Source organism: Melozone crissalis, unplaced genomic scaffold (genome assembly GCF_028551555.1).
Source record: "Melozone crissalis strain CALT ecotype California unplaced genomic scaffold, PUWL_Pcris_2 ptg000018l_1, whole genome shotgun sequence".
NCBI classification, from domain to species: Eukaryota; Metazoa; Chordata; class Aves; order Passeriformes; family Passerellidae; genus Melozone; species Melozone crissalis.
Window position 1 is genome coordinate 4,281,623 of NW_026535796.1, and position 12,316 is coordinate 4,293,938.

At 48.9% G+C, this 12,316-nt stretch overlaps 1 protein-coding gene across 2 annotated transcripts in view; it reads right to left on the bottom strand.

Annotated features, from left to right (window-relative positions):
• Positions 1–3,464: 3,464 nt before the first annotated feature.
• CCDC9B (coiled-coil domain containing 9B) overlaps positions 3,465–12,316 on the bottom strand; it is a 28,009-nt gene continuing 19,157 nt past the window's right edge. For both annotated transcript variants that reach the window (XM_054276164.1, XM_054276163.1), the window contains 4 exons: positions 12,053–12,158; positions 11,422–11,479; positions 10,271–11,083; positions 3,465–5,773 (listed from right to left, as the gene is read on the bottom strand). In XM_054276164.1, coding sequence (XP_054132139.1) covers positions 10,301–11,083; positions 11,422–11,479; positions 12,053–12,158 — 947 coding nt within the window. In that variant the 3' untranslated portion in view covers positions 3,465–5,773; positions 10,271–10,300. The remainder of the gene's footprint in view (positions 5,774–10,270; positions 11,084–11,421; positions 11,480–12,052; positions 12,159–12,316) is intronic.

A 12,316-nucleotide genomic window follows, 5' to 3' on the forward strand; every position in this document is an offset into this window, starting at 1 on the left:
GATTGTGTTCCTTTGGTGGTTCTGCCTGCAGCGTGTTGATCCCTCTGTGGGGCTGCTCACGCCCACAGCAGTTCTGCTCCTGGTGACATCAATGCCTTTTGCTGGCCTTAGGGTACACCTTTGATTGTGGGGCAAAGTTCCTGCAGCTTCCCAAGGGAGAAATGAATGACAGAGAGAAACCAAGCTCATTGTGGTGCCAGTTGAGTTTAGTCTGCTTCTCAGCTCAGGTGGCAATGCAGAACCAGTTGGGAAGTGTCTCTGAGAAGGAGCTGGTGTTTAACTTGTAAAACCTTGGAGATAAATAAAGCTGCGTGCAATGCCATGGATGCTGGGATTTCTGTGCTGCTGGCCTGCAGCTTGGAGCTGGTGACTCTGTGCGCTGAGTGCCCAGGGCCTCCTGGCATCCTTCACTTTAACTACAGTTGCTCTCAGAAGACTAATAGAGCCTGGCTGCGTGGTGCAGAGGGGAGAGGAAGTGAATGGAATTAAATGGGCTGTGTGGCCCTCTTCCAACCTGCCGTGTAACTGCTGAGAGATGCCTTGTACTCGGGAGCAGGAACAACCTAAAGTTCTTTACCTGGTTTGTGGTTTTGGTAGCAAAGGATCTCTGGGACAGAGACAGTGCTCAGATCCACTGGATCAAAGGGAACAGGCCCTTCACTGATGGCTGCCTCCCCTTCTGGTGCTAAAAATAGTTGATGAGCCAGTATGAGGATGGTTGTGGCTGTCTGCATTCCTGTAGGAAAGTGCAGGCTTGGTGAGTTCCCAGACTGTGTTTTTGCATCTTCTCCTCTGCTGACAAACAGATTTCAGTGAAATGCTGCTATTTCTGTACCTATTACAACTGGCTTTGGAGCATCCTGGGGCTTCACTCTGGTTGTACTGAGTGTGCAAGGGAGGGGAAGCTGCCTGGGGAAGATGCAGAAGGGTTGTGTGCTGCCAGCCTAATGGTCAGGGAGTTCTGGTGATTGCAACAGCCTGGTTTTCCAAATCTTCTTGACCTATATTCTTCAGCTATAATCATTTCCCCATCCTTTTCCTAGCCAGGAGTCATAGTCCTGCAGAGGCAGATGTGTTCCCATTGGGATGCTGTTGTCAGCCTGTGATGAGCCCCTTGCTGTGCTTCTTACTCCTGTCATGACAGGCTGTCGAAGAAATCGGTGACTAAGTGTACTTTGCAAATACTCCAGTAACAAAAATGGCTCATCTGGACTGGTTTCTAGATGTAAGCTAACTTAAAATTCAGGGCACTAGGGATTTCTTGGGAAGTAGATTGGCTGCAAAAGATACTTGGACTGCGAATTTTTACATTATGTTGCTATCATTGTACTGAGACAGTCATCTGCATCTCAGCAGAATTGCTTTAGTGCCCTAAAATGGTGCAGTCACCAGTCTGGGGTAAAGCTGAGGTTTAAAAGGCAGATGGTTGTGTCGTCTGTTGTGTTACTTCAGCTCCAGTTCACCCTTTCCCTTCATTGCTCCTCAAAAAAATAATAAAATTCAGGTTCACTTAGTGTGATTGTATCAGGCATGACAAGGCACGGGGTTGTGTGTTGCTTCCCAGGTAGAAATTACTGTAACCTTGTGATTCAAGATGTTGATTCCTTGGAATTGCTGGGGAAGGTTATTCCCTTCACACAGCTGCTGTCCTACATGTCACCTACCAACAGAGCTGTGCCATGTTCCCATGTGTGCATGAGGAAGGAAGACATCTGGAAGTCAGTTGGATGAAGGAAATACTCAAATGTGAGTGAAATTTGAGTCTACCTTAAAGCTTTTTGCTTTTGTGGTAGACATCTAATACCTGCCCTCTTCCTGTGCAGACTGGTCTTGTCCAAATGAGTCCAGTTTGTCCAAGGAGAGCATTTAGTGTAACTCACATGCAGAGGGACCAGAAAGAAGGGAAACAGCAGGAAGAGTTACTGGAGCATGTAATGTGCTCCAGCAGCTGGCTCACGTTTCCATCTCTAAAAGCTCTTTTTTCCCCGTACGCGTTCTCTTGCGGGCTCATCTGATGCAATGCACATCATCTTAATCCCAGATTCCTGTGCAGGATTTCTGACAGGGAATCTTGGCTTAATCCCTGAGCGTAGCTGAAAAGCAGTTGTGTGGTGCAGGGATGATAACGAAACCAGTGGCTGCTTCTGGCCATCGGGGATTTCCCCCAGAGAAGTCAAAGCTGATCTCAGTGGGCTGCTCAGGGGGGTGTTACCGACGGCTGGCTCTGAGTCCTGGAGCTGCTGGAGCACACAGAGGGGGGAATGGCATAAGAAACAGTCTTAGCATGAAGCTAAGGGGATGAAGCTTGGCTTGTGGCTGTTCCACACACGTTCAGAGGCAGTTTTGGGAAAACTGGCCCGGTGCTGTGTCACTGCACTGGGATGGTGTGAGCAGGAATCAGCCATGGACTTCCAGTGTTGCCTGCCAGTGCTGCAGAGCCTGGGAGCTGGTTGAGCTGCTGCTGTAAAACCTTTCCAGGGAAGGCAGCAGGCTGCCTGAACTTCCTTAACTTCCCAGCAGTGCTGTATCCTTCTGCTGCTCTGGGCCTTCCATTGACTTAAAAAGCACTAGCTACTGTATTATGCACTTAAAATATAAAATTGATAGCTAAGTGCCAGTGTCCTCAGTGTCCTCTGCCACTTGCAGCCAGTTTATCTGGAGGGAGATCGTTGTGGAAAAACAGTGACATTTTCTGTTATTTTTATATCTAGAGACTCTGTATTGGGCTTTACTGGTTAGTGGTCTGTGAGTGTGCTCCTGCTGCAGGTATTGGACTTGTTGAGGTAGGAATGGAGAGCTGAACTGCTGTCAGGATTTTGTGTTATTGCCTCCTTCAGTAATTACTTTGGAAACAAGTATCTCCAACTTTATCCAAATGTATTTTTGTCCTTGGCTTGAAGTTTGTTAAATTACCTTCTTTATGCAAGAGCTGACTCACCAGTCTGGGATCAATTCTGATAGTTTTAGCTACAGAGTGGCTGTGTTGAAATTGATTTCCAAATTTTTAAGGAAAAGAATGCTGTCTAGTGGCCAGTTGATCCTCTGGTTTGAAGGAAAAAGCATTCTGCCTGGGAGTGCTGCTGCTTCCCTTGTGTCTGGAAAAGCTGGAACAAGTTCCACGAAATCCATGAGCTACCAGCCACTGCTGGGAAGGAACAGGTCCTGTGCAGGCAGGTGACTCTGAACTCTGTGAGCTGTCCTTGCATTTGCTTGCAGGAAAAGTGCAGTGGTGATGAGGTGGTGGCTCTGATGCCTCACAGAAAAAGTGATCCTCATCTTCCTGGCATTGTTGCAGGGAGCTTTTGTGGTGAGGAAGCTGAGCTAGCCCAGGAGTTCAGTGCTTCCCAAAGGAATCAGTGCTCTGAACCGGAGCTGTTGCTCTAAAAGGCAGAGATTACTGACTCTGTTTGGAAATCTCTACATGTGGAGCTGAGAAATATAAGACACAGGAGGTTTTTCCTCATTCCAACTTTTATTTCATATAAATAATCCCTCTACATCAGATTTGTCAACTTTTCAGTTTTTTCTCTCACCATAAAGAAGAAACAGCTAAGCCACAGTTGTCTGAAAAATCACAACCCAGGCACCAAACAAAGTGCATTGAGCAAAGTGTTAATGAGCAGGAAAAAATACACTTAGAACAGGCACAAGCTGTCCAGTCCCATTCCCAGAGTCTGGATCAGACTCAGTTCTTCCTGGGCATCATTACCTGCAAAGTCACTTGGAAGAAAGGAAAAAAAGGAGGGAATGGAGGACCAGTGATGGTTTTTCCTTTCAGAATGGAGTCTAGGGCAGTAAGGTTTTTTATCTCTTCAACACAGTCCTGGACCAGGGCAATGTAAAATTCCTGCCTGGCCATGTGTCCAACTGTTCCTGGGGCACAACAGCTCTTGAGCTGAGACTGTGTGTTCCATGGACCATGAGGCAAGCTGGCTCCTGGGAAATGCTGGTAATGACTCAGTCTGACTGGACCAAGAGCCAGGTCAGAGACCTGATGTACAAAATAATAATGAATTAAAAAACTAAACAATTGCAAGCAGGATTTTGAGCCAGTCAGATAAGGAGAATCAGCCTTTAACAGTGATGAGAAGCTCCAGGACCTGGAGCAGTTTTACAATCTTCTATTTATCTGTTTTATCTGATGGATAAGTCCAAATAAACCCAGTCTGGGCTTTGGTGGGGTGGAGATGTTTCTACTGATAAAACACAAAGGCTGCATGCTCTGTTTCTTTATAATACCTGGTGTGATGCCAGTAAAGTCTCCTGAATTTGGCACATGGAGGAAATTCCCAGGCTTGTGCTTCATGATAGGTGTCACGGGTCTGAGTCACGTGGGAAAACAAATGCTTGTCTGTGCAAATATTAGTTTATTAAAGCAGCATAGAGTATTTCAGTCCACACGTGCCAACCTGATCTCCAGGGCAGTCTGCCAGCCTGGTCAGCCAACATCCTGCAGGATATTCCAGGCAGTCTCCACATATACCTGTCCCAGGGACGCTTACTCTGGCATCAGATTGTAGAGCATCCTTGAAGTGAGGGTGATGCCCACTCTGCCCTGTCATTCAGAAGTCAGAAATTATGTTGTGTTATTCCTTGTGCCTTCTCCTTAACTGATAGCTGTATTCCAGCTGGGTCCTAGCTTGCTGTAACTGGAAAGCCAAGCAGCTAGAATTCCTGCATGTTTGTGCTTGTAAAGCTCCTCCAGATCCTCCATTTGAAAGGTATCTTTAAGGCCAGGTCAGAAGGTCTGCAGAGCAGCTTAGAGAGGATTCCTGCTCTCTTAATAAAACACAAGGCTATGGAAGGCACAACCAGGAAGGTGAAAATGTTTAATACAAAGTCTTGGACCTCCAGCTCCAGTCTGGCCTGGGTCCTGCTGCCAACTGCTTTGGGCAGTGTGGTGGGGGAGGAAGATTATTGTGCTGTCCCCCTCCTTGCCGTGCTGCAGGGATGCCCAGTTACGCTTGGGAAGGGGGCACGGAGTTTGCTGGGTTATGCACACACCTGGTCACCCAAGCAGGCACCTTCCTTGGCACAAAGCACTGTCCTGATGTGCTCCTCAGCCTCTAAAAGGGGAGGACAGCTGGAGGCTCTTCAGGAGGAGGTGCTGGCTTGATCTGTGCTTGTCAGAAGCACTCCATCCATCCATCCATCCATCCATCCATCCATCCATCCATCAATCCATCCATCCATCCATCCAGCCTGCTCATGCCCCGCAGCCCCTGCCACTAACATACACCTCTGCCAACACTTCAACCACGTGCAAACCTCTAGTACAAGAGCTCTGAACACAACTTCTTCACCCACCTACTGAACTACACCCTAACACCTCACCCCTCTGCTTTGCCAGTCACCTCTTCCTGCTGTTCCAGTTGCTGGCACAGCCCCTGGCACGTGCCTCCAGCCTTTGGGGAAAAAACAGCATGTGTGCCCAGAAACCCAAGCCATAAGTTTAAAAAGAATTAGTCATTAAATAAAATAAAGTGCATCCAGTAGACATTTCCTTGGCTTGCCACGCAGCTGCAATATATGCCAAACAAACAGATAAGTGATGGTGTTTTCTCTGTAGGGTGGGAGTGTGTGCACCCTTCCCTGTCCTTTGACACACGGATAGGGAAGGGGGATGCCAGAACTGTGAGTAGGTGCTGATGGGGACCCCACGTTGTGAATGGTGCTGAAGGGCACTGCACAGGTGCTGAAGCTGATTTCATAGAAGGTAAAAGAGTGAGGACAAGCTTGTGCTCCTCTTCTCCACTGCCTCCAGCACGTTATCCTGTGAAACAAGAGCAGAGACAGCCACAGGATTATCAGTCTCCAGGGAACTGCTGACCTGTAAATTAAAATGTCTGCTGAGTTCCACCCTGCCCTTCCTGCACGGCTGGGGCTGCTTGGGAGGCACCACTGGGGCATAACCCAGATACCTGCTGCCAAATCAGAACAGGAGCAGTGGAGGCTCTGCAGCCCAGGGGACGAGCTGACTGTACCAGTTTGGATTAAACACTCTCAGTCCTCCTCTGGGATACATCAACTTTACTCTTTCCTTATATCTCAGGAACAGCAATCCTGATGTGTTCTTGTGTGTGCTGGTTCAGCACCTGGAGCACCAAGAGAAGAGGCTGATTTCAGGTAGGGCTTTGTGATCCTTCCCGGTGAACCTGGCCTGGGTGTGCAGCACTTGTGAACCCCAAGGGCAGAGGCTGAATCAGCTTTTCCTAATGAAAAACTATCGTGTGAGTGGAGCCTGCTGTCCTAGAGCTGCTCCTAGACTCAGACATGCTGAATTTAACTGGGAAAGGCAGAATTTTTATTCTTTTCTAGTTGCCAGATGCTTGGGTGCTGCTCAGAATTGCTGAGCTGGCATTTTCCTGCATCCATGTTTAAATCCATAGATCTGCCTTTTGCTGATGCAGATTTCAGCACCCAAAGCTCTCAAGAAAGGTCAGGGAGAGGGATATAAAAAAGAAGAGATTAAATCCTCCAAAGGCAGGAGAGGTCACAGGAAACTTGGCTTGCATAAAAAAGAAACTTCTCAAGGAATCATCTAATGACACAGCCACATGTATTTAATAAGGAACTGCACTGAAATCAGACCCGAGGTGCTGACATAACTGATGCTGTGCACAGCTGAGATGAGATTGTTGCTGGAGATTTAATTCCTTCCCCTGTCTGTGTGCAGCAGTGAGGGCTGGCTGTGTCCTGCTGCCCAGGGCTGCTCAGTGCTGTGGCAGCACACTGGGATTTAATGAGACTGGGAAGGGCCAGAAGCAGACTGTCAGTCACACTTGGTGGTCCAGATATTGTAAAGTAATGTGGTTTATGAGTCTGAGCTGACTCCAGCACGAGTTCTTCTATTGTGGATCTATTTGATCACTGATGCTTTCAGAAGGCTCTGACTGTGTTTCAGTGCTGGGAGACAATCCCCTTTCCTGCTTTGCAGTACTATCCTTTCAATACAGACACCTTCTTCCCATGCATGAGTGAGCCTTTATAGCCAAGACACTGGTGGGCTTTAAAGTCATTACTTCTCTTGGTAATTAGCCAGAGTGATTAGCCTTTCTCACATTTCCCACTGTATCCTCTTTCCCATACATAACTCCAGGGCCAGTGGGAGATGGAGCAGCTGTGGGCTGGCTGTGAGCTGGGGCTCAGGGCAGCAATGCCACCTTGTGCTGCCTGGGCTCTGCCACCAGAGTGGGAATTGTGTGGTGGCAGAATTCCCTCTGTGTGTCAGTGTCACAGGAAAAGACTGTCACAGATCACTGCTGTCTGTCTCACACCTCCCAGCCTGGCTGGCTGGGCAATGTCACTGGGATGGCCTTCACAGCCAAGCCAACAGCAGGTCCTTGTGGGACCTACTGGTCAGGCCCCATGTGATGGAGGGATGTGCAGAACTCCCTGAAGCTGCAGCTGAACATAGCTGATGAAGGTCTGGGATAGCAGGAACAACTGTGGGATGTGAGAGCAGCTCCATTCCTGGTGTTTGGAATGGCAGCAGCTCGCCCATCAGAGCCCTGAGTTATGTTTAGATGTGTTAAGCTGCAGTAAGTGGCCCTCAGGATTCAGCCATGGTGAGCTTCCAAGTGCTCTGGAAGCCACCTTGTCCTAATTTTCCCATATTTATTCCTGGGCTTCTCCAATACATTGGTCCCTGCCCCAGCATTGTGTTCTGGCTTGGATGTTTCTTCCCCTTTGCTGATGTTCACTACCCACATATCTACAGAGATCACAATTCCACTGCTTTCTGCCTTCATTTTCCTAGACTAAACAACATTCCCTCAACAGCTCTGGAGCCTTCCCTGTGTGTCCCTAGTCTCTTGCACCATTCTCTCAGAGTCCCTGTGTTTTCCAATGTTAACACTCTCCTCCCACGTTGTGCCATGACTCCAGAGATACGGAGACAACTATGTCAAGTCCCACTCCCTGACTGCATAAAGACCGAGCTCTCCACTTAGGTGGTACTCAGAGGTGCTCTGGGAATTTAAAATGCCCATGGCATGAGGATGGGCTCCAGAGGGTGGTGTGGGCTGCAGAAGGACCAGGAAAGCCAGTGCTATTCAAGGCAAGCCCTTGACCCTGCCAATCCTAGGCCAGCTCCCCAAACATACCAGCAGATGGTACCTTCCTGTCTCCTGAACCTCAAGGAAGCTGGTTGTCCTTCGGCAGCTCCACAGCTGTTTTGGGAAGTGCTGGTTTCTGCTTGTGCTGTTTCCTGCACCAACCTTGGGCGCTGGTTTGCATCAGAGCCGACCTCTGCTGACCTCCTCGGTCCTGCAGCACTCAGGCCCTGCCTGCCCCACTCCTGTTTACGTCAGCCAGTGCTGCAAGGTCAGATCCCTGGAGCTGCTCTGGAAATCTACCCCCAGCTGCATTTTCTCTAAAGATGTTAAGATTAATTTTCTCAAGAGAATTCAGGGAAAAGCTTCTGTGGTTTTTGTGTATCGTTTACTTCTCTGGGACTTGTTGGACGTTCTCCAGGGATTCCAGTCCTGCACTTCGAGTAAATATTTATTCCTTGTTATTTGAAGCGAAGGATGAAAGCCCCACCACACTCTCTGCACAGCATCTCCCACTGATTTGAAGGTGCTGGAGATTTTTAGTGCCATAAATAGACATTGGGAGGGGGAGCTGTGAAACCCACGAGGTGGCTGCACAGGGCTGCACTTGTGCAGGAAGGGATGTGAGATCTGCATTTAATGTGAGTAGGACACGGGCCCCACGAGCCGGGCAGGGGGCCAGCACATCGTTATCACTGAGTACAGATGTTTCCAGCTGTTACACATACCTGCTGAGCTCTGAAGTGGACTCAGGGCCCTATTACCAAACCATGGGAATCTCCATCGCTGAGATGAAAATGGACTACTCTAATTTATCGTTTCCTCTTAGTTGGTGTCTAATTAAAGTTATCCTGAGCGAGCAAAGCAGTCATTAATTCCTCCATCCTCTAATTTGGTGGGAATTTTGGGAGATTGGAGAGGCGTGGCTGGACAGTAATCTCCCGCTATGTCCATCCAGGTGTTTCATAACATACTCCTAAATGCTGTTGGAATTAATTTCCCTCACTTGAAGGAATTTTAGTTCAAACATAGAACCAGCTCCTGCTGGTTCCTGATGTTTTGTCTTTTTGAAATCACTATGACGCTTGCACTTCTCCCTGCCTTTTATATGGATTGGATTATAGGGAGAGTCTTTGTTAGCAGCTTAGCCACTTCATCCCTAAGCTCATTTGTACCTCTGGGAGAAATACTGAGCAACACCAGGGGACACATTGCTGTGTAGGGTCTGCAGAAAAGCTTCTGGAATCCGGGAAAGGCACTTGGTGGGGGGATCTGCCTGCCTGGCTCTGAGCAGCTCATTGCCTCCCGCGCCTACTTATGGAACAGAGCTGCTGCCTCTGTGCAGGAGAGAGGCACGAGTATCCTGAGAGCCACTCCCATGTTAGGCAAGCTGAACTGTGTTCTGGGAATACTCATCTCTGTTTAGTGTGATGTTCTGCTCTGTGGGACATTGCCTGGAAAAAGCACACCTTGCAAAGAGCCCCTACCCTCTCTCCTTTCCCCTTCCTCCTAATTTCTACCTTAACTTTGTGCTTGTCATCCTTTGTTCCTTCTCCTGGCTTTGCATTTGCCTTTATGGAAGAAAAATTGTTTGTTTGTGTAAAACCTGGAGCATTGCTCCATAACTGGCTCTGTTCTCCCTCCCTTCTGTTTGGTTTGTGGGCCTTTACACCAGGAATCATCTCACCCCGTGTATTTATACACTGCCCTGCACATCAGTGTTACCATGTGTAATTCAAAGTGTAGCACTCACAAACCTTCTACTGGAAGAGAATCCCACATACAATCAACCTTCTCCCGAGCTCTGCCCACGAGGTGGACCCCTGTGGCTTTGCAAGTGTTTTGGGGAAGGACCACACTGACCTTGAGTTGTAATCACCCCAGAGACAGAAATAAACTCATCCCACTGAGGTTATTCCTCCCATCCTTTCTAAGGTCATAGTTTCCCAGGAATAGATCAGTATGTGCCCTAACTAATGTGTGTCATCAACGGACTTCAGCAGCCCAGTTTTCTGTCTAAATTTTTGTCTGACTTTGCATTCCTTCCCCACCCACTGCAGGACAGGCCTTTGTGATCCACAGATTTAATTACCTTAGAGATCCATAGCACTGCTAATGAACATTTCTAAACAGTTATCTGGTATGATGCCTTTGTACCTCAGAAAATGGAGTTGTGGCTCTGTACTATGGCTGAGAGCATTAATGTGATGACTCACCTTATGTCTCAGGCAAGCTGGGGCAATCTGCTAGTTGTGAGTGTCCCCACTGTCCTTGTCCTTGCAGTCCTCAGGCTGGTCCCCTTCCCCAGACTGGGATTTTGCCATGTCCTGCTCAGGCACAACAGCCTTGTCAGAGCTGGCTTTCCCTGGGGGCAAAGGCTCGTGGTGTTCAGTGCCTTCAGCATCTTCACTTCCTTTCAGTGCAAGTGCCTGTCCCTCAAGAACAGTGGTTTGGGTCACTTCTTCCTCTCCTTTGCTCACCAGCTGTCCTTGGTCTGCATCCAGCCTCTCTCCTGCTGCTGTGTCGAGCTTTCCTCCGTGGCTGTTGGAAGAGTTCTCAGAGGACTCCTGTTCCGAAGCTGGCTGCTTCTCCAACCCAGCTCCATCTACATTCGCTCCCACGGGCAGTGACAAGGTCTCCTCGCTGCCAGGCCAGGTGCCTTGCAGAGTGTTCTGTAGGCTGCTCTGTGAAGCACTGCTGTCAGTGCTCTCCTTCTCCTGGGAGATGTCAGCAGTGCCAGGCTTCCCATTGGCATCTTCCCCAACATTTTCCTTGCTTGGCATGGGCCCTGGCTCTGAGTCCCCAGCGCTGGCCACAGACACCTCTGTGCTGCAGCCCCTCACTCCCCTCTGCTCCTCCTTCTGGCCATTCTGGGCAGGCTGGACCTTCCCACTTTGCAGCCGCTGGGAGGAGGAGGCCCCGTGATCCTGGAGACTTGGCTGCTTCCCCTTTTCCTCCAGCTCAGCCATGCAGTTCTCTTCCACCCCCTCGTCACCTCTGCTCTTCTGCCTGTCCATACCAAGGCTCCTCTGAGAAACACAGGACATATTAAGTTTAGCTTATTAAAATACCAGTATATCGTATTTCTAGTCTGTGATGGTTCTGAAAACCTGAGGAAAAAAGATGTAGAAGGATGTAGGTGGAGAAGTGTTCAGGGACCACAATAGGTGAGGTGGTTGTGCTGACAGAGGGTCAGGGTAAGAAGTAACCAGGCCATGTGAGGAGTGTTAGTGGTGAGTACAGTTACCCAAAACCAGCTCTATTCCAGCTCTGGAATAGATTAGCGATTCCTTGGTCCCTTGCCAATATTCCTGATAGTGCACGTGTTTGCAAATCTCAGCTGCCAGCCTGCAACTTAGGAACTCACCTGGCCATCAAGGTCATCCTTCACAAGAGACATGTCCTCGCCTTCTTTTGCATCCCATCTGTCAAGAAAAAGTAATCACAATTTAGGCCTTGAAGTTCTTAAAAAGCCAGTGTCCCTTGCCTGACACCCAGACAGGGATTTCTTCCAGGGCCATGTATTCCTTGTCTGAGCCTCTTGTCCAGGCCTACCCAGAGCCACTCATTTGAGATCACTAAATCTTAATGAACTGGTTGTTGTAATTCTAGTTGTAATGAACACATGAACTTCAATTGCCAGAACAGACAGTTGAGTCAGACTAAGAAGACAGAATTTGCTTGTGCTGATGCCTGCCAGAGTCTGGGCCTGCTTGCCTGACAGTGCCCAGGTGTCCCAGGTCTCCACGACAGCAATCACAGAGGCAGATATTGAAGGCTAAAATTACTTTGAAGTAGCTTGGAAGTCAGAGAGCCTATTTACAAGGGCCTGCAGTGACAGGACAAGGGCCAATGGCTTCCCACTGACACAGGGAAGTGTTAGGTGGGATATGCTTCCATGTGAGTGTGATGAGGCCCTGGCACAGGTTGTCTCTTCATAACTAGGCAGGGAGTGAGGCGTGGACGTGCACACCATGGCAGTGCTGCCAGTTCCTCACCTTCTGGCTCTGCCTGTCAGTCTGTCCTTCCCCTTGGCTCGGCTGCTCACAGCAGGCACTGCCTTCGGCCCAGGGTCGCTCACATTGACTCCATGATGTCCTCCACCTAGAAAACAAGTTGGAATGCCATGCAAAAGCAGGCAGAAGCAGTTGATGGACCACTGAACAGGCCAACACCCGTGTAATCTTGGACAGGACCTCTGAGGTGGGAAGCCTTTGAAGCTCTGTGCATAATGCACATATATTTTCTAAAGTAATGAATAA